We start from the raw sequence: 21,936 nt of genomic DNA on the forward strand, positions 1-21,936 counted from the left end.
TCATTGCTCCCCTACTCTTTCTGCACCTGTGTATTTCTGTTCCCCCGTCATTAACAAATGACAACAACATGAAAGAACTGTATGTGGGTATACTGCCCCAGATTCCATCACTTTACTCCAGTGATTTTCCAGGTTAAAGGAGCTGCAAATGGAATTTTGCTGGAATAATAATAATAATAATAATAATAATAATAATAATCTGAAATGAGCACTAAACATGTATTAATTTCCATTAATTTTCTGGAAGTCCATTTTATGTCATATGAAAGCTCAAATATAATGTGGAAATTAACAGTTTAGGGAAATGTTGGATGGATGTGAATGCAGCCATAAAAAGCTGGCAGGACAGCTTTCTGCATTTCTAACATACTACATGAGATGGATGCTTAGTCCAATCCAGCACAACTCTTCTTAATCTGTTTAAAAGGGTGGGGGACAAGGTCATTATTATGCACTGGAACAACATTAGAAAAGGAAAATTCATTTGGACACTTACAGCACAATGCTTTACATGTCTATTCAGACATAAGTCCTGCTAAGTTCAATATTTTTTGTTCCCAGGTAAATGAACGGAAAACTGCAACCCCTCAAACAATGCATTGTCCTTCTCTTTGCTTTTGTCTCATATCAGCCTTTGGTCAGGTCAGCAGGGAGTTCCCCAACTACATATAGCAAGGATGACATTTGCTAGCTAGCACATGATGGGAAAATAAAACTACTTTTCTCCCCCATGACCATGTGCTAGGAAAGACAGCTCTGTCATTTCATCATGGACCAGAGACTTTAGGATCAGTAAAAAACAAAAACACAAAATGCTTCACTTCAAGTACTTCGTGCTAAGGCTAAGGATTAACTAACTAACAGCTGGCATTATAAAGGTTAAGACAGATAATATAGGCTAAGAGGTGACTAAAAGTCAGGCTTCACAGCCTAAGCTGACCAAGAAGAAATTGCTTTGTGCTTACTCCATTTAGCATTAGTAGTAACATGCATGTTGTTTACAAAGGCTTCCCTACCTGCATCAGTCTGCCTCGCCAGGAACCTGTCACTGTTAAATAGGTACGGGAGGCTGGACTGGATGAGTTGATGACCTGCTCTTCTGTAGATGGTCCCTCCATCGCCTGCTTTTTTCCTTTCCTTACCAAATGCTATGTCTGTGTTCTGTTGCTTTTTTGCAGGTGCCTCAGGGAGACTGGAATAATACCTTGACTAGGGACAAGGACAATGAAATCCCATGCCGGCGCATGCGGAGTGGGAGTTATATCAAAGCCATGGGGGACGATGACAGCGAAGACTCGGAAACCAGCCCCAAGCCATCCCCCAAAACTGCAGCACGGAGGCAGAGTTACCTCAAGGCCACTCAACAGTCACTGAGCGAGCAGAGCACCACCCATAGGTACTGCCTTCTTATTTCAGTGCTACCTGGTACTCTGTGAATACGTGCATCTTTGGCACGCTGGTAATGCCTTGGGTGCCTCAAAGACTGACATCTACTGTGGCATTCCTAGATTTCACTGCTCAGTTTGTCCAATGCATGATGGGTTATTACTGGGTTACAGGCACATGGTGGAGGGTAGAGCTGAGATTAAACAGTGGGCTCAGAGGGAAAAGAAATGCAGAAGGGACAGAGAGGGCGATAATTGCATCATTAATGGTGTTCATTCACAAAAACAGTTGTTGATAGTACAAAAATCCTGGCATTGGTGAGTCAGTTAACATATGTAATGAGTTTGATTAGTTTTTGGTTTTTTATATATATATATAAAGGTTTATCACAATTTAATCCAAATCAATGAAATTAGTATGAGCTATATCCATCTTCTTCCTTCTCAGGGATGCTTAAAGGGCTGTAGGGAAGAAGGAGACCATATGACCATTTGAAACCAGTGGGTGATAGAATGGCATTGTCACATGAATAGTATTCTGAAGCCGACCTAGAACTGTGACTCATTTGTTCACAACCCTAAGGACCAAGCTTTTCACATTATATATTGTTCCATTCACATATTTAGTACCCGATAGTGGGTCCCGCAGAACCTTTGATTAAAGTGCATTTGTACACTTAAGCTAGGGCTGAGATGATTTCACAGCTGATTTTCCTGGTCATGGTTAGAAGCATGAGGGTGCAAAAGATGTTGAGGTGGAACTTCCACAAAATTATTAGAACAAGATGTTGATGTGTGCCTACTCCCTGCTAGGCATAGCTGTCAACTTTTCCCTTTTCTTGCGAGGAATCCTATTTGGAATAAGGGAATTTCCCTTTTAAAAAAGGAAACGTTGACAGCTATGCTGCTAGGACAGAGGGATTGCAAGACCTCAGACAAAAATAAACAAACTGAGAGCCAGTCTATAAGTTATATTCACCACATGAGAGGTCCTGGAAATAGCTTCCATGCTGTGATTCCCAGCACAGCTGTAATGTGTAAAATGACATCATAAAAACATAAGAAGAACCTGCTAGATCAGGCCAGATGCCCGTGGAAAGGTGGCAAGCACAAGAGCGCTCTCCCTTCCTTTGGTTTCCAACAACCAGTATATATAGAATTCTACAAGTTTCCATGCCCTGCTGTCAGCATGGGGACTAGTATAAAAAAATACTTTAGTGCCCCTCCTATTTCCAGTATTTTATTTCACCTGCATCCCTGTGAACAACCTCCTTCACGCAAAGTGGCCCTTGACAGTTTCCTGTGGGTTGGACTGGAAGGTGACTACGACTGAACTTTATTCTCCATGTAGATAAATAGAAGAGATTAATAATAATAATAATAATAATAATAATTCATTATTTGTACCCCGCCCATCTGGATGGGCTTCCCCAGCCACTCTGGGTGGCTTCCAACAAAGATTAAAAATACATTAAAATGTCACACATTAAAAACTTCCCTGAACTCTTCAGATCTCTTCTAAAAGTCTGATAGTTGTTTATTTCCTTGACATCTGGTGGGTGTTCCACAGGGCGGGTGCCACTACCAAGAAGTCCCTCTGCCTGGTTCCCTGCAGCTTTGCTTTTCGCAGTGAGAGAACCACCAGAAGGCCCTCAGCGCTGGACCTCAGTGTCCGGGCAGAACGATGGGGGGTGGAGACGCCCCTTCAGGTATACTGGGCTGAGGCCGTTTAGGGCTTTAAAGGTCAGCACCAACACTTTGAATTGTGCTCGGAAATGTACTGGGAGCCAACGTAGGTCTTTCAGGACCGGTGTTATATGGTCTCGGCGGCCACTCCTAGTCACCAGTCTAGCTGCCGCATTCTGGATTAGTTGTAGTTTCCAGGTCACCTTCAAAGGTAGCCCCACATAGAGGGCATTGCAGTAGTCCAAGCGGGAGATAACTAGAGCATGCACCACTCTGGCGAGACAGTCCACAGGCAGGTCTAAAGTCCTACACTTTCCTTCCCATCCTTCTCCTGTCTGTACCCTACTCATTCACCCCAAGAGGGCAGAGGGGATCTCAGTTCAAAAAGAACCTGCATATGCGAAATGTACAGTGGTACCTCAGGTTACATACGCTTCAGGTTACAGACTCCGCTAACCCAGAAATAGTGCTTCAGGTTAAGAACTTTGCTTCAGGATGAGAACAGAAATCGTACTCTGGCGACACAGCAGCAGCAGGAGGCCTCATTAGCTAAAGTGGTGCTTCAGGTTAAGAACAGTTTCAGGTTAAGTACGGACCTCCGGAACGAATTAAGTACTTAACCTGAGGTACACTGTAGTAGCGAAGGCTCCAGCAGAATTGTTGATAGCTTTAGTAAATGGCCAATAAAGGAAGTCACCTGTCTTGCTAGTTTGTAAAAATGCAAGACCTAGTGCCATCTGCTGGCCACTGAGAAATAAATGTTGCTTCTGTGTTTTAAGTACAGTACTGGTTTTGTGAAGCCCAGTTCAAGCTGCCAAGATACCAGCACGAAGAGGACCACGTTGCCCAGGATGTTGTGGGAATGGGTGTTTATAAAATCACAAATACATTAACTAAATTAAGAGAAGTACTTAAGGTTCTATGTACCCAGACTGACCGGCTTGGATAGATGCAACTTTGAGGGCATAAGAACATAAAAAGAAGCTGGTGGGTCAGGGGGAAAGGACCGACTAGACCAGCATCCTGCTCTCACAGTGGGCAGCCAGATGCCTCTGGGGAGCCTGAAAGCAGGACCTGAAGACAACAGCACTCTCCCCACTTCTGATTCCTAGCAGTTGGTATTCAGAGGCATGCTTCCTTTGACAGAGGAGATAGAATATAACCATTGTGGTTAGTAGCCATTGACAGTCTTCTCCTCCATTAATTTGTCTAATCCTCTTTTAAAGTCATCCAAGTTGGTGGCTGTGGCGATCACACAGGGTCCCCGGACGTTTGACGGGCTATTGCCACCACTGTGCTCACTTCCCCGCTGCCACCAACCCGTTTCTCTCGGGTACACACGGAGTCCAGACAGTTGTTAACATTAAACCAAATAAACAAGTTTCTTTTATAAGCATTAACAAGTTTATGGTTTCAGGGAATTTTTCTTGTCAGTTTCTTAGTTTCTTTACTGGCCTATACCTTCCTAATAACTTCTAACTGATTATCTCAACTGTTTGACTGACTCCTCTTAACAGATTCTCTCACTCTCTCACATCAAACTATCCCAACCCACAGACTTATCCTCCCTCTCTGTTCTCTAACACCCGACTGACTCCTTAACAACTCTAACTCTAACTCCTCCCCTTGGGTTCCCACTGGCCAATGACTTCCCACTCATTTAACCCTTTCCTTATGACCCAGCATGATGTCACCTAGGAGGGCAAATGCCACAGTGGCCATCACTACATCTTGGGGGAATGAGTTCCATAGCTTATCTATGTGCTGCATGGAGAAGTACTTTATTTTATCTGTCCTGAATCTTCCAGCATTCAGATGTCCATATGTCCCCAGGTTAGGAAAGAAGAAAAACTTTTCTCCATCCACTTCGCCATGCCTTGTATTATTTGATAAACTTCTATCCAGAGCTGTCTTTCCCTTTGGGTTTACTTGCATGTTGCGCCAGGGCCTCTCAGGGGCGCCCCAGCGAGTAGGGGAGCTGTGCGGCTTTACTGGTATCCTCCCCTTTCCCTCCTGCACGCTACCAGCTGCAGCCTGTCAACCATATGGCTGCCTCCACGGGAGGAGAGCAATTGGTGCAGAGGCTTGGGAAAAGGTCGACAACTCTGGGAAACGGGGGTGGGGTGCCGGAGGGATCTTTGCACCACAGCGCCAGATATGCTTAAGACAGCCCTGCTTCTGTCATGTCACCTCATCCAGATTCTGTTTGTGCCGTGATTACCAGGCACAAGTTTGAGTGGTTTTTATTAGTCCCTCCACTTTCCCCAGGAAAAGCCACTGTTTACTGCTGAATTGGAATGAACGGGAGGTGGGTTTTCAGCGGATTCATGTTTGTTCAGATTCAGCGAAAAACAGTGGGTTTTCCAAGGGAAAGTGGCGGGGATTAAAGAAGAACCACTCAGACTCGTGCCTGGAAATCATAGCACCAAGTGAAGTCTGGATGAGCCCTTGCCTCTTCCCCAATCTAAAACATCCCAGATGCTGCAACCTTTCCTCACAGGGTAGTCACTCCATCCCCTTGTTTGTTTTGGTTGCCCTTTCCTAAAACTTTTACGGCTTTGACTAACAGTACTGTAGGTATAAAGGTATCAGTTCTGTAGGTATCAATTCTAAATTGATAGGGCAACACCTGCATGTATGGAGGTCTGTGTGCACATAAGAGTCCTGCCATTTACAAAAAAAGCCAATAATTTTGGCCATGCAATTCTTATTTTCCTTTTGGTTCCAAAAGTCTAAGGAGTCAAAAAGCTTCCTTGAAAAGAACAATGGTAGATTGACTGAGTTATATCTGCCAATGACAGAAGTCACATACAATGTGTTTACAGCTGCAATCTAATGCACAAGTACCTAGGCATAAGCAAAAACCTTTATGTTCACCCTGGCTTTTTAAACACTGTATTTTTTTTTATCTCTTAAATCTCATATTATTAGCTTAGTCTCTACTTTGACCATAGCATTCTATTTTTGTCCTATGGGGTTATTCTGTGTGTGTGTGTGTGTGTGTGTGTGTGTGTGTGTGTGATGATGTTATTTCTTCCAATTTAATAGTTTATTGGATTGCTTGATTTGTGTCGTGTATCACCTAGAGCAGCCTTTCTCAACCTGTGGGTCCCCAGATGTTGTTGAACTACAACTCCCATCACCCCTATCTAGCAAGGCCAGAGCTCGGGGATGATGGGAATTGTAGTCCAACAACATCTGGGGACCCACAGGTTGAGAACTGCTGACCTAGAGGATTGGGCAAATAGGCCAATACTAAATAAATAAAATACTTCTGAATAAACATGTTTAGGATCACACTAATAACGCAGGTGGCGCTGTGGGTTAAAGCCTCAGCGCCTAGGACTTGCCGATCGAAAGGTCGGCGGTTCGAATCCCTGCGGCGGGGTGCGCTCCCGCTGCTCGGTCCCAGCGCCTGCCAACCTAGCAGTTCGAAAGCACCTCCGGGTGCAAGTAGATAAATAGGGACCGCTTACCAGCGGGAAGGTAAACGGCGTATCCGTGTGCGGCTCTGGCTCGCCAGAGCAGCGATGTCACGCTGGCCACGTGACCCGGAAGTGTCTCCGGACAGCGCTGGCCCCTGGCCTCTTAAGTGAGATGGGCGCACAACCCCAGAGTCTGTCAAGACTGGCCCTTACGGGCAGGGGTACCTTTACCTTTACCTTTAATAATAATAGGTAAAGGTAAAGGACCCCTGGATGGTTAAGTCCAGTCAAAGTCAACTATGGGGTTGCGGCGCTCATCTCACTTTCAGGCCAAGGGAGCCGGCATTTGTCCACAGACAGTTTTCCAGGTAATGTGGCCAGCATGACTAAACCGCTTCTGGCACAACAGAGCACCATGATGTAAGTCAGAAATGTTGTTTACCTTCCCGCCGCAGTGGTAACTATTTATTTACTTGCACTGGTATGCTTTCGAACTGCTAGGTTGACAGAAGCTGGGACAAAGCAACGGGAGCTCACTCCGTCACGCAGATTCAAACCACCAACCTTCTGATCAGCAAACCCAAGAGGCTCAGTGGTTTTAGACCACAGTGCCACATACGTTTAGGATCACACTAATAATAATAACGATAATAATGTAAACACTTCAGTCCTAAGCACACTTATTAGTAAACAATTCTCATATATCGGCCTTGCAAAGAGATGGGCCATTAGTCTATATATCCCACTATCCCCTTCCCCAGCTTGATGCCTTCAGAATGTTCTGAACTCCTGTCATCTCTGACTCTTGGCCTTGCTATAATCCAAAATATCAGGAGGGCACTAGGTTAGGGAATGATGGACAGCGACTAGCAGCACTCTCCAGAATTTCACACAGTCTTTCCCACATCTGCATGGAAAGACTCAGGACAGAAGCTGAGACTGTCTGCAATCGGATCACGCACTGCACCACCAAGCTACGGCCCTGCTCAGCTATCAGTTTTCTAGCAACAACAATGAGTTTTGTTTTAAATGCAGCCTGTTGGAGTCTTGGAGATGTGCTTAGCAAAATGAGTTTGAGAGAGCAAGAGCTCCCCTGCAGCTTCATTCTTCAGCATGACAAGTACAAGCTATTATGTGATGTGCTCTGGCTGTATGTGGAGCGTGGCTGTCACCCAGTGGCCATTTTGTGCTTCTTCTTCTGCCTAGTTTGTGTGTCTGTTCTTGTAAGCCTTTCCTTGCGACAACTGAGGGCCAAACAAGATGCAGTGTTAAATGTGTATTTAGCAAGGACTGGTGGCCATGGGTACTGATGGGTACTGGAGCCAGAGCCAATGGCAGGCAGCGCCACCCTCTGACTGGCTATAAGAAAGAAGGCAGGAAGGTGGAGAATAGCCACAGGCAGGCTGAAATTGGTGTGATAGTGCCCCCATTTGCCTTAATGCACCAGCCTGCTTAAAAAAAAAATACCAGTAGCAGCCACTGGCGTTGCAGCAGATGAGAAGGGGGAGATTAACCATTGTCTCTCATGCTGCAGTCCTGATCAAAATTGCCCCTTTGACACTGCTGTTTGCTTCTGAAGAAAATCCCACCACTGGTTCCATAAGTACATTTTATCCATTGTGTGATTTATTTCCATAACCAAGATTTTAGGTGACAGTAGCACAATACGCACAATAAGCGGGTGGCGCTGTGGCTTAAACCACAGAGCCTAGGACTTGCCGATCAGAAGGTCGGCGGTTCGAATCCCCGCAACGGGGTGAGCTCCTGTTGCTTGGTCCCAGCTCCTACCAACCTAGCAGTTTGAAAGCATGCCAAAAAGTGCAAGTAGATAACTAGGTACTGCTCCGGCAGGAAGGTAAATGGCGTTTCCATGCGCTGCTCTGGTTCGCCAGAAGTGGCTTAGTCATGCTGGCCACATGACCTGGAAGCTATACGCCGGCTCCCTTGGCCAGTAAAGCAAGATGAGTGCTGCAACCCCAGAGTCGGCCGTGACTGGACCTAATGGTCATGGGTCCCTTTACCTTTTGTTGTTGTTGTTTAGTCGTTTAGTCGTGTCCGACTCTTCATGACCCCATGAACCAGAGCATGCCAGGCACTCCTGTCTTCCACTGCCTCCTGCAGTTTGGTCAGACTCATGCTGGTAGCTTCGAGAACACTGTCCAACCATCTTGTACTCTGTCATCCCCTTCTCCTTGTGCCCTCAATCTTTCCCAACATCAGGGTCTTTTCCAGGGACCTAGCACAATATGCTGTTGGTACATCCTGGAAGGGATAGCCTTGCTTCTGGCAAGTTGGCCATGCTGCTGTTTGTTCCCCTTTAAACATCTGACAACTTGCTTGTTCTTGCACAAGGGCAGGACAATGAAAAAAGAGCAGATCTGAGGGGAAATGGTAAACAAAGCAAAACTATTAATCAACAACATCCATATGTTGAAAGAGGAGGAGCTGATTACTAATTACAACCTCTAATAGACCTGCGCAACTGTATTCTACATAGTGATTTACTGTTCTGGGAAAGTGCAGCATTTTCCCTAGGTACAAAATATTGCACTCTGAGTGCTTGGACACTACAATAACCAAGCAAAAAAAACAGGGGGGGACTATCTGCCTGCAGACTGTCTGCAACAAATGTGTATTTATAGCACCAAAAATGGTCATGCCGGAAGGCCCTAGATGGCTGATTTGGGAGGATGCCTTCCTAATGTCACATGGCTGAAGTGTATTGATTAATCTTTAAATGCTCTATTTGTTTTTGCTCCCATGTCTTCTAAAACAGCCTAGTGTTAAGTAGAGCAGAGGATGATTTGTGTTAGGCAAGGCTTGAGATGCATTAGTTGGTAACTCTGACAAATCTGCAGTGTGCAGGGAGCTCTGGCAATACCCGATTGTCACCGAGAGCCACAACTGATTTTGCCTCTCCTGTTGTTCATGTGATCATCATCTCAGACTCTCTGTCCTCATTCCACAGGAGTCTGGACCGCCTTGATTCAGTGGAGATCCTTTTGCCTCCAAAATTCCCAAGCTGGGAGGAAGAATACAACCAGATCGCAGACAACCTTAATGAGTCCAGTTGCATCAACCAGGTAAGAGCCAGCAGTTCACAGCACCAAGGAGGACCAGCCTGAGAGTGGGGAAGGAGCAGTAAGGTGGGGGGAGGTGGCTTTATATAAGATCATTTGCTCACATTGCAGCTCAAAACAAATTTTGCATTTCCCACATTGGCCAGAATGTGAAGTCAATCTCTTCTGCTTCCGATTGCTGTAAATACAGTACTTGAGCACAAATATCTCAGAAGAGGTTCAAAGACAATATGTGTTGTTTATATTATTATTATTATTATTTATTTTATTATTATTATTATTATTATTATTATTATTATTATACTGACTCTATCCTCCCCAATAAATACTCAGCATTCTGTGGCCACTGAGCATTCTCAGTCTTCATTGGGTTGTTTTAGGGTCCTTCCTTTCCCTTTAGAGTTGCCCCTGCTTCTTCTGCAAACCTTGGTATTTCCCCAAGCTGGCTATTACATGTGTGTGTGTGTGTGTGTGTGTGTGTGTGTGTGTGTGTGTGTGTGGATTGTGCTGTTTGGCCTGCATAAGGATTATCACAGAGAGAATCAGTTCATACTAGTATATAGGATGATAAGATGAACCTTGCTGGATCAGAATAAAGTTCCATCTAATCCAGTGTCTTGGATCAGACAATGGACAAACTGATGCCTCTAGGAAGCCAGCAAGGTATGGAGGTGACAACCTTCCCCTTCTGTTTGCTTGTCCCCCGGCAACTGGCCCCTGAAGCTGGAGGTTCCCTGTAGCTAACAGCCACTTATTGACTTAACTTCCTGAATTTGTCTGTGTGGGAACAAAACTAAAGTGGGTGAGGTCAAAGCTGGCAGTGGATGGAGCTACTCCACACTCCCTCACACACTTGCATGAACACTACACCCACATCTATCTCACACATGCATACATGCCGCACATCTTTCTTTCACACACTGTGTATATCTCTCACAGACACTCTTGCACAGAGGAATGCAAAGGGCTATCCCACACACTCTTTAGCTGTTCTAGAATCATTAGCACCAAGGGTTGGATCTTGTGGCATGGTGATTAGCTTTACACTACTTGAACACATGTTGAAAGAGTGACTGAGGCAATTAAGTGAAAAAGAGGGGCCTGCACCTTTCATAGTTGTGTAGAAGGGGGTGGGTCCCAGCAGGTGCTGGGGGGGGGGCAGGTATCCCTCTTCTAGCCAGCTCTTCAAAGCACAGGAGCCTTGTCTTCTTTTGTGTCTGATGTGTGTGTATGTATGTGAAGTCTTTGAAAACTGGGTTTAGCCGGCTGGTCAAAACTTTCACAAGACCAAGAATGACATCAAAATCCTGTGTTCATGTATACTGAGTAAACACATCACCAAGCAGAAGTTATTAATACATTTTGCTGGAAGACCAGCATTGACTCTGTACCACAAGGGATGGATCACATGTGAGATTCAAATACAGGCACAATATTTGCTTTTGTGATATTTGTCTATACCTTCCATTTGTCTGGTGTCTCTCCCTTTATAAAAAAAATACTTTGTGAAGCTGTTTGAGATCCTCAGGAAAGAGGCTATATTATATTTGTCCAATAAGAAACAATCAGCAACCATGTCTTGGATGTTGCAAATCAAGCACGTCAAACTCATTTTGCTAAATTACTACTTCCTTTAATCACTCCTTTAAGAGTAGCAAGCACATTATTCTTCTAAGGCTCAGGTAGCAGAAAGGTTTGGGTTTGTCACTTCCCAACACACACACACACACACCCAAAGCAATTTACAGCCAGAGCAAAAACAGGGTAATGAAAATGCACAAGCTATCGAAAGCATAGGGTAGCATTCAATGGTAATCCTACTCATAGTAAACCCACTGAAGTTAACAAACATAACTAATTTATGGTTCATTAATTTCAATGGGTCTACTCTAAGCAGTTGAATACTATCCATAGGCCCACCCTCTCAAACCTGGAGCCAGCCCTGATTCACAATTGTAGTAGTGTTTTGTGGGGAGTTTTGTTTGAAATCTGCCAGCATTGTTGAAAGGAGATCACTATGATATGATTCTCTATTGATACAATTGACCACTGAGCCAGTCTACCAGTAATCCATGAGCCCAGCCCTCAAATTTTGCTCATGGTCATGTGCTTCTGCTGTAGTTGAAACATTGTGAATTTTATTCTTGCTGTGAGGCAATCTGTGAGATTTTATTTCTTCAGGGCTTTCCATAAAGAAGCTGCATCCTAGCGATTCTGCTAATGCCTGACGAGAAAGAAGGAAATACAATTACTCATGAGCTGTTAAACCCAAATTACATGAAAATTGATATGCATATGATAAGAGATAGGCATCTATACAATATACCAACATTAACCTTTGCCATTTGTAGCAAGCAGGTTCTTAGATTGTCGTTTTAAACCAAATGCTAATTTTCAAATTTTCAAAAGGTCTTCATTTCCTACCATATGCACAAACCTGCTTTCATTTCTGAACAGTATTATCTCTCTAGCAAGCACTTAGAAATGGCTTATGTGGCCTTTTTTCCACAACAAGAAAAAATGAGAATGGGTGTATTTTCCTATCCAAATCTGATTAATTCAGCACCAATAAAATTGCAAAGGAACTTCCTTTGTTCTGAATACATTTCTCAATGGCTCAGTTTGGATTATCTTTCCTAGATTTTTTCCAGCATGAGGGAAATGAGAAGTTCTGGAATCTACTTCATCAATTCCATTTTAATGAAGAGTAACTACCCCATGCACCTAGTCTTAAGAGTTCTCAAATTGGACCACACAGCTATTCCTGCTGAGTCCAGGTGGGATGTACAACCCCATCTAAGGCTCCAACCCTACACAAACTTCTTTGGGAATAAGTCCCACTGAACTCAGCAGAAGTTCCTCCAAAGTAAATATACACAGGCTCAGTCCTTTTATTAAGAATTCTGAATCCAAGCTCTTCTACTTAGATTATGCTTTACTAGCATAATCATTCTCCACAGACTTGTAGGTTAACTCTATACAGATCTGAATGGCCGGTAGGAATGGAAAGGGAAAGAATGAGAGAAATGTAATGTGTTGGCAGCAACCAGTCTGTTGGGGAGTGTGTTACTTGCTGAGACAAATAACTCAGGTGAGGAGTTTATCATTAAACAGGGTATCATAGCTATGATAAAGGAGCATCTTGCCTACAATGGGTTCAGGTGTTTTGCTGTTTTTTGACTAGATCTTCATAATGTGGTGGTAAGGGCCTGACGAAGCAATCAATGTAATACCTGCACTATGTGTATCCTAGTAGATTAAATTGAAAATACTAGTATCAGTGGTAGCTTGATGAGGACCAGTCTATTGGTGGTGAGAAGAACTAATCAATATACAAACACAGCTGTTCTGGGTGTAGGAATTGTGCTCATGATTTTTGGATGATCTTGTTAGAAGAGCATATAGAATGCTAAGATCTGTAACGATTCAAATTGGGCAACAGAAACTAAGTACCAACATTGTGGAGCTCTGTAACTGGAAACTCTTTTCCAGTTCCCAGACAATTCCTATTATTTGGACTTCAAGATTTTGTATTATTCATGGCAGTTGGGGAGTAGGCTTTTGTTGCAAACTGTGAAAGGTTGGCTGATCACCCTTGTATTAAAATTAGTTTTTGTCAAAGTGTTCACTGTAACCAGGGGCTGATCTTCTTGTCTGTTTTGTTTGTGTTGATTTTTGTTTCACTGTGTTTGGTTAGCTTCCTCATGAGCCTTTGGCTTGGACGTCATGGACCAAAACTGTTACATGGTCACCACTGTCACTCTTTGATCCCTGTAGAGTGCTTCTGTACAGAAGCAGTGAAATCCCCATCCCTCACGCTTTAATCTTCTCCAACTCTTTCTTCCAGATGTTTGGACAACCCTCATTTATCCCACAGATATTTACACAAGGAGAGCAGGTACTGTCATCTGACAAATCTTCTACTGCCCCTTACATGCACAAAGGAAGTTACCTTATACATCCAGGCCAGTGATCCACCTACCTAAGCACTGGCTGCAGTGGCTGGCATCAGCTCTCCAAAGTCCCAGGCAGGATTCTCTCCCAGCACTTTAATGTGCTTACTGGGTATCAAACTTTCTGAATAGTTGTGCTGCCTTTTGGAGACCATTGCACAATATTTGAGGCTGGGCTGCCTGTTGAGAGGAGGTAAGAGAAACTGGGGTGAGCTGAGTGAAGTAGCAGAGAGTCTGGATTGGTGGTGGCAGATGTTCCCTGTTGCCCTTCAGTGCTGGAGTGAGGCTCAAGCTAAATCTTCTTGTGACAGGGTCTGACCTGGCTCAAAATCAGTAGATATGAAGGATACCTTTGGAAATCAGAGAAGGAACCCATCTTAAAGATTTATGCCCTGTATGGAGGGATCAGGAAAAAGGACAAAAAATAAACTGGGTTAGGTTAAGAAAACAAGTGGCCCTTACTGCTTCAGTTTAAATTGTTGTTTATTATGCATTGATTCCCTACGAAGGTTTAAATATATGGATATCTTGTTCAACTGGTGTCAGCCACACCAAGGTTAGTGGCGGAAACTGGGCTTAACAAACATGAGAAAGCATCAGCATCATATTGAAAAGGCTTTAGGACAAATGCTATGTAGGAACAGCTGGAATAGGATGGAAAACATTAGCCCCTGCTGTGTTCCTCTGCATAATCTGAGAAGAATCTTTTAGCCTAGAACTGGATGTAAATATGATAGGCTTTGGTGAAATGAATAGAATCAATTCTTCCCAATTATAAACATGACCCAGGAATAGATTATTAGATTTGGGGACATAAGTGGAAGCTTAAGAGTTGCTGAGCATCACAGAGTGATTAATCCGCTTTTGGGTTCTTTCTCCATGAGCTTACCTGGGCATTGTAACATCCTCATTCACAGAAATTCCATGTCCCCATCTTTTGAGGATCTCAAATAACTTTAAATCACCATTAAGCTAGTCTCACGGCATCCTTGCCCAGCTTGTGATGCACCAAGCTTGAGTACAACCCAGAAGCAATGTATGGTGGTGGTCCATCAGAGGCTTGGTGAACCTCCTGGCTCTTCTGCTGCCTGATTGGCAATGCCAAAGCACAGGTACAGACAAGCACCTCACAAACAAGAATGCAGCAGAGCTGGTGGCCTGTGTCGCTATCTCGGCTACAAGTTGTGCTTCTTCTGCTTTGAAGTCAAGAAAAAATGGACCTGTGTTAAAAGCCAACAGTACATTATTTAAGGCAGGAATGGGGAACCTGTGGCTCTCCAGATCTTGTTGGACAATAACTCCCACTGGCTCCTGCTGGCAGGGCCCAAAGGCCAGGGATAGTGGAAGCTGTCATCCACCAACATCTAGAGGGCCATATGTTCCCCATTTCTGATTTGTAGAGAAGAGCCTTCAACCACTTCATTCCACATACTCACTTATAAATTCATACATTTTACCAACACAATAAATGCATTCAAGCAAAAAGGGAGGGGGAACCCATGATATCATATCTGGGAAGTTCTTTTGGCAGGAGAATGACCAGCTTTGTTCTTGCAGGCAAGAGAACCAGAGCTGAACGACCAATATGAGGGGATGTGCGAATCAGCCTACAGCGAAGCAGAATCGGCCACTGTAGAAGTCCTGGACCTGCCTCTTCCCAGTTACTTTCGCTCCCGGAGCCACAGCTACCTCCGAGCAATCCAGGCAGGCTGCTCCCAAGAGGAGGACACCATCTCGGTGCGATCTCTCTCTCCACCCCCAGCCAACAGCATCAGTGGCAGTCGGACGCTTCCCAGCAACAGCAGTAAGTCTGGCCATATGGGGCTGGAGTGGAGGGGAAGCGGGAACTGGAGGAGGTAGCCAGACATGGCTTGGCTAGAGTGTGATGAACATTGTAAAGAGAGTTTTGAGCACAACATAAATTTCCAGGTCGGTGTTGCTTCAAAGAAGCAGTGACTGGGTTTTTCCATACACACTAAATGGGGGATTTGGATCTGGTTTCAATTAACGTAAGCATGTAGAAGTTGACCTATGTATGTATGCATGTATCTATCTATCTATCATCTATCTATCTATATCTATATCTATATCTATCTATCTATCTATATCTTATATTCTATTTATGTATCAGCACTACAGAGAATGATTTGACTCAAAAATCATAGAGTGCAATCCAGCCAAAGTTAAGTATTATGGAGGAGTCTTTCTCCTCTATAGTGGTACCTCGTGTTATGAATGCCCTTATGAATCGCCCTTATGAATGCTTCAGGTTATGTGCTCCACTAACCCGGAAGTAGATGCCCCTTGCTGCAATCTTTGCCCCAGGATGCGAGCGGAAGTCACACTCCGGCTGTGCGGCAGCAGCGAGAGGCGTCATTAGCAAAAACGCGCCTCATGTTACAAGCCATTTCCGGTTACGAATGGACCTCTGGAACGGATTAAGTTCGTGACCAGAGGTACCTCTGTATTCCCTTTATGCCACATTGCTAGGCACTTTCTGTTTCAGTATGGCATAGAAATGTTTCTTTTCCATACCCTAGTATGAATATATCTAAATGGGATTGTTTGATTGTAGTGATATACTAAAGGAGTATATATAATAACTCCTCCTCATGTATTTGGGAGAATCATAGAACTATGGAGTTGGAAGGGACCCTGAGGATCATCTAATTTGACCCCTTGCAATGCAGGAATATGCACCTGTTCCATACAGGGATTGAACCTGTGACCTTGGCATTATGAGCACCATGCTTGAAACCAGCAGTGGTTTCAAATCTTATCTTGTCCACCATCAAGGGCTGGTTTCCTAGGCATGACAAGTTTAAAACAATCTTGGAAACTGACTTGCTGTTAATACAGGGTCTGCCGAAGATTTTAATCACCACTTATTGGATGCTGATGAAACTTCATCACGTAGCTAAGCTAGCAACGGCACGTGACTTTAAATGTTCGTGAAACAGCTGGTCAAGTACTATACGATGCCAAGAGGTCTCTCTTTCCACCCGTAATCCTCTTACTCACAGCAAAGGATTCTTTTTTTTCCCCACAGATGGGGTGGGGCCACACACACAGCAAGCTAAGAGCCCAGTCCTTGCTTCATTTTGTCTCTCCAGACAATAGTTGGGTTGGGTGGGTGTGCTTTTCCACTGATTTCATTTGGAACATCACCGAGAAGTCAGTGCTAATGGACTTCTCTCAACATCCCACCTTAGATGTCTAGAAAGAGACTTAGCTATGAGTGTGAATCTGTCTCACTTAGCAAAATGTCAAAACATGGCCAAGATGTGTCATAAGGAGGGACTGTTACAAACAATTTCTTTAAAGACGATGACATTTTGAAGCCTCTTTGCATTAAACACTGTTTGTAAAGGAAAGATAGCAGACTGGTACTTTGCTGACATTAAATATATACGGTATATACACAGAGGAGCCCATATTATTAGTCTGTCATTACCCTTCCCCAACCTGGTGCCCTCCAGGTGTCTTAGACTTGAACTCCCATGAGCCACAGACAGCATGGCCAGTGGTCCAGGATAATGGGAGTTATAGTCCAAAACATTTTGGTGGGCACAAGGCTGTGGAAGGCTGGTCTAAACACTATCAGAATTACAGTCCTATCTCTAGTCTTGTTTATCTAGTTCATTTTGTCCTGTGGGAAATATTCCTAGGACTCCAGGCAAATGCTGCAATCTTACACACATTTACTTTGGAATTAGCTCTAGCGAAGAACTTCTGTGTAAAAATGCAAAAGGATCAAGCTGTTAATTACATATTTCCTGTTCAGCACCCACTCTGCCCAGTACAGTCCATGTAAATGACACTAGATTAGTCCAAGGATTCTATTATATGAGTGTTCCTCAAATCTAGTTCTCCTAAACTCAAAGGTGTGTTTAGCCTTTCAAATACTTTGACAGGATGGCATCCTTCCTACGTCTCCCTGCTGTTCTTCAGAAGACAGCTTAACCTGAAATATTTTTCTTCCTGCATATGTAATACGACGGTTGCAATTGTCACTGTGCTTGCGTGTTTGGACGACTGCATTAAAATTGTAGAGCATATAATTTGTGATGTTGTGCACTGAAAAGAAAGCTGCTCAGGCTGCAATCAGCATGGGATTTGTGGCTTTTGGGGATTTATGGCTTGTCTCGTGAAAAATAAATTGCACTTGGCAGTGAGATATAAATTCTGATGCTGTTAAGACACTGTTCTGCTCTTTCCTTTTGACGGAATAGGAAAAGGATTTAAATTCCTGTTGGCTGAAGACATCAGCCTCATGTGCCCCCGACATCTGAATAGACTCTCTTGGCATATATTAAACATTGGGCTGCGTTAACAAGCTCGCAGATTGCTCTACAATTACACTTTCAGCATTTTTTTATTTTTTCAGCTACAATGACAGCTTTTTGTAGGCTGAGATTTCTGTCGTTTGCAGGCAATGACTCTGGCCTTTGAGAGCTGCATAACAGGCAAAGTTCAGCTAAAGGGTTAACCTTTCTAAAAGTCTGCTGGAAAGCTTTGTTGTTGTTGTTTAGTCCTGTCCGACTCTTCGACTCTTCGTGACCCCATGGACCAGAGCACGTCAGGCACTCCTGTCTTCCACTGCCTCCTGCAGTTTGGTCAGATTTGGAAAGTTTGGAAAGCTTTATATTATACCTAAAAGGGATTGACACATGATTACACCTATCCCAGTGCTTCTCAGGCAGTGACAGTGGGCTTGGGGGTACTTTCAGATGGGCCTTAGCACCACAGATTCCTCCTCCTTACCCCCAACCCCCACTGTTATCCCTGTGCCATAACAGTTTGTTTAGACCAGTGGTAGCACCAGCAAATCCTTACATGTTGAGTAAAGGGGGCCAAGTTCAGGCAGGGGGAAGAGGGAAGGGAAGTTTCCCTCCTCTGCAGTAGAGAAGCCAAAGGACATGTGGAAGGAAATTAGAAAGTGAGAAACGAGATCACCATTCGTTATTGTTGCTGATGTTGTTAAATAAATAAAATGGGAACAGAAAAAGAGGAGATAAGTGGAAAGCTATTATAAGAGGGACAAGTGACTATAAAAGAACCAGGGTGAAGGAAAGAAAGTGAAGAAGAAGAAGAAGAAGAAGAAGAAGAAGAAGAAGAAGAAGAAGAAGAAGAATAGTAGTAGTAGTAGTAGTAGTAGTTTGGATTTGATATCCCGCTTTATCACTACCCGTAGGAGTCTCAAAGCGGCTAACATTCTCCTTTCCCTTCCTCCCCCACAACAAACACTCTGTGAGGTGAGTGGGGGTGAGAGACTTCAGAGAAGTGTGACTAGCCCAAGGTCACCCAGCAGCTGCATGTGGAGGAGCGGAGACGCGAACCCAGTTCACCAGATTACGAGTCTACCACTCTTAACCACTACACCACACTGGCTCTTAAGGTTAAGGATATAAGAAGCGCCTGCTGGATCGAGCCAAAGGCCCATCTAGTCCAGCATCCTGCTCTTGCAGCAGCCAACCAGATACCTGTGGGAAGCCTCCAAGCAGGATCTGAACACAACAGCAGTCTTCCCTCCTGCATTTTCCAGCAACTGGTATTCAGAAGCATATTGCCTCTGACAGTGGAGCTAGAACATGGCCACTATGGCTAGTACAGTGATACTTGTCGAACGGCTTGGCTCCCGAACAAATCGGCTCCCGGAAGTGTTTGCAAACGTTTTTTGGAAGCTGAATGTCTCACTCAGCTTCCATGGCTTCCTATTGAGTGCAGGAAGCTCCTGCAGCCAATCAGAAGCCACACCTTGGTTTTCGAACAGTTCCAAGAGTCTAATAGACTCCCGGAATGGATTAAGTTCAACAACCAAGGTACCATTGTAGTCATGGATAAGGGGTTGGAGAGGGGGAGAACATAAGGTACAAGCAGTGAGAAGGGGAGGAGAAATTACAGGATATGGGTAAAAATACTTTGAGAGGCATGTGGAAGGGAAAGGTCATTCATTTCCGCGTTGAGGCCCTGAATCAGCAAATTCTGCCTAAAATGGGGAGGCTGAGTCTCAACATCTCCAGAGCAAATGTCGGTACTTAGCATGATGAAAGCTGAGCTATGGAATTCCTTGCCACAAGGAAGGAACTTTAGCAATTTCCAAAGATGGATTAGATATCAGGAGAAGCTGTTATCAGTAATTGCCAGATGATTATGCCAGTCTCTGCCTCCATCTTGTCACTGGCTTAGCCCTTGAATCACCACTTTGTGACTGGCGGGCCTTAAGTAATTTTCAGCCATTTCAATTGGATCTTGTGCGTAGAGAATTTGAGAACCACTGATCACTCAAATAGAGCCATGGGAGGGGGGGGCTAATCAAGGTGGCTTTTGCATTCCAACAACAAATGCTAGAATTCTTCACTCCTGCTGTGACTTTTGTTCTTGCTGAATTTCTCATTGGTTCATTTGAGTTTCTCTGTCGGTCTGTCTCCCCTGGCTTAGCATCTTTCTTTTGAGGACTGTGCCTCCTGTTTGCTGTGAACTAAGATATGTTTGTGTGTGCGCGCGCACACACACACACACTGAAGGGGCAGAATCTGACAGCAATCATAATAAGCAGCCCAACATTCCTGTTCTTTCTGCAAATTCAAGCTCGGGTTACATATTACATGAAAGTTAGCACCAGGATTGACAGCTGCAGAGATTACTGCCTGCCCTGGATAGTGCCTTAAACAAAGCTTTTGTACCTTGGCAAATTAAGGGGGGGGGACTGGGACTGGGACTGGGACTGGGAAGGGGAATACAGCCAGTCAAATCTACTCATCTACTTGGCAGGCGTTCTGCTGTCAGCCTATTTGTATCTCCGGCTTTAATAAAGACATCCAGAGTTCTCTGCACTTCTGCATTTTGGAGTGGGGGAATGAAGAATAGTTTTGATTTTCTTTCCTCAGAACAAATAGATGTATGTGGTGGGATTTGGGGGATCCTATCAAAATAGCTTAGGCAGAAGATGTTGATCCCACATAACTGGATGCAAGTACTTGGACTGAGATAGTTCTTATAAATTGCCATTCTGTACATTAATTCCCACCCACCCCCCACCGGAGGGGGTTTTTTTGGCTTGATTTTTTGGCTTGATTTATTTATTATAAATTATAATGTAACTTCATAGACAAAGAATAACTTGCCACTGACAGAGCACAGCTCAGTGGTTATCCATGAGATGCTAAAGTTCAACAGAGAGGCCCATTACTAATCATATCAACCAGCTCTGACCCCACATCACCTTCCGTGTCTGTAATAATTATTTTTCCCCTGTAAGACTTTCTACTTCTTTTGCCCTAGATTCCATTTCCAGAAATAGATTTCTCTGGAAGTAGGCAGGGGATTGTGCAGTTGACATGTGTGGTTTGTGGGTAGGTGAGCACTCATTTGCAAGGCGACCTTTTTGATTAATTCTGTCTCCAGTATTTGTGTGGGAGAAAGGAAGGCAGGGAGTATTAACACATAGTGTATATTGGTATAGATAAAGAAGAGCTGGTTCTATTATAGCTATGTACCTGTGAGAGCAAGATGTATATTCAGCCTATGTTCTCTACATGCATCAAATTTATTTCTCCGGACCAAGGGGTTTATTGTATAATTTAGTCAGACAAGTTTCCCCACATCTGGGTCGATAAACAGAGGCAAGCTGTGATTTGTTAGTGAGTGAAGGCTGCAAATCAGTAGTCCCTGCCTAGGAATGCTTCTGCTGTAATGTAGCCTAAATATTTCTATGCTTTGGCAATGCCTTTTCTGTGTACCATTTAAAGTACACAGAACCCTTTAGGAAAGGGGTGGGGAACCTCAGGACCAAATGTGCCCCTCCAGGCTTCTTTACACAGCCCTCAGCCTTCTGCCCAGGCCACTAGGCACAACAGCCCTGCTCTTCACCCTCCTTGAGTACTTTTGCATGGCTGGAATGTGAACGATGGTAATGTCTCTTGCTTGCGCAGATGGAGGAGGATGGTGCATTGGCTTGTGTGTGTACAAACTTCTGGCTTTTGCATGGCTAGAAATTAGCTTAGTCTACAGTGTTAAGAAGGGTCACACCCTTTGCTCTGGCCACTCCCAATTTGTCTCTAGCCCTGCCCATCACTGGCACGCAGACACCAGAAGGTGACCCCGTGTGCTGAAACAGGTTTCCTACTGTGCCTTATGAAAACAGTAATTTACAGACAACAATATCTATTGTGCTCATAGGACTAGTTCGAACCAATGGAAACTTCCAGCTTTGGCAAGGATTGTAAAGCATTTTGTGCAAATCTAAATACCTGCATAAATGATGAAATGATGATGATGATGATGTCTTGTTGTTCTGGGATGAAGCCTGCCTGATTGTGGTTGATATAGTGGCCAATAATTCTACTAAGGTGGGAGGTAAGGACAACAGTGGGGGAAATTGTGTCCTGATTCAAAAGAGCATGTT

General features: G+C 44.1%; 2 protein-coding genes across 3 annotated transcripts in view; one reads left to right on the forward strand and one right to left on the reverse strand.

The window, feature by feature from the left end:
* The window catches only part of TGIF2 (TGFB induced factor homeobox 2), a 379,781-nt gene that overhangs the window by 267,753 nt on the left and 90,092 nt on the right, over window positions 1-21,936 (reverse strand). The gene's annotated exons all lie outside the window — the stretch shown is intronic.
* DLGAP4 (DLG associated protein 4) overlaps window positions 1-21,936 on the forward strand; it is a 338,739-nt gene that overhangs the window by 249,655 nt on the left and 67,148 nt on the right. For both annotated transcript variants that reach the window (XM_079979044.1, XM_079979045.1), the window contains 4 exons: window positions 1,179-1,396; window positions 9,465-9,579; window positions 13,424-13,474; window positions 15,087-15,333. In XM_079979044.1, the coding sequence (XP_079835170.1) occupies window positions 1,179-1,396; window positions 9,465-9,579; window positions 13,424-13,474; window positions 15,087-15,333 (631 nt within the window). The remainder of the gene's footprint in view (window positions 1-1,178; window positions 1,397-9,464; window positions 9,580-13,423; window positions 13,475-15,086; window positions 15,334-21,936) is intronic.

Source organism: Podarcis cretensis (genome assembly GCF_951804945.1).
Source record: "Podarcis cretensis genome assembly, chromosome: 6".
Lineage (NCBI taxonomy): Eukaryota > Metazoa > Chordata > Lepidosauria > Squamata > Lacertidae > Podarcis > Podarcis cretensis.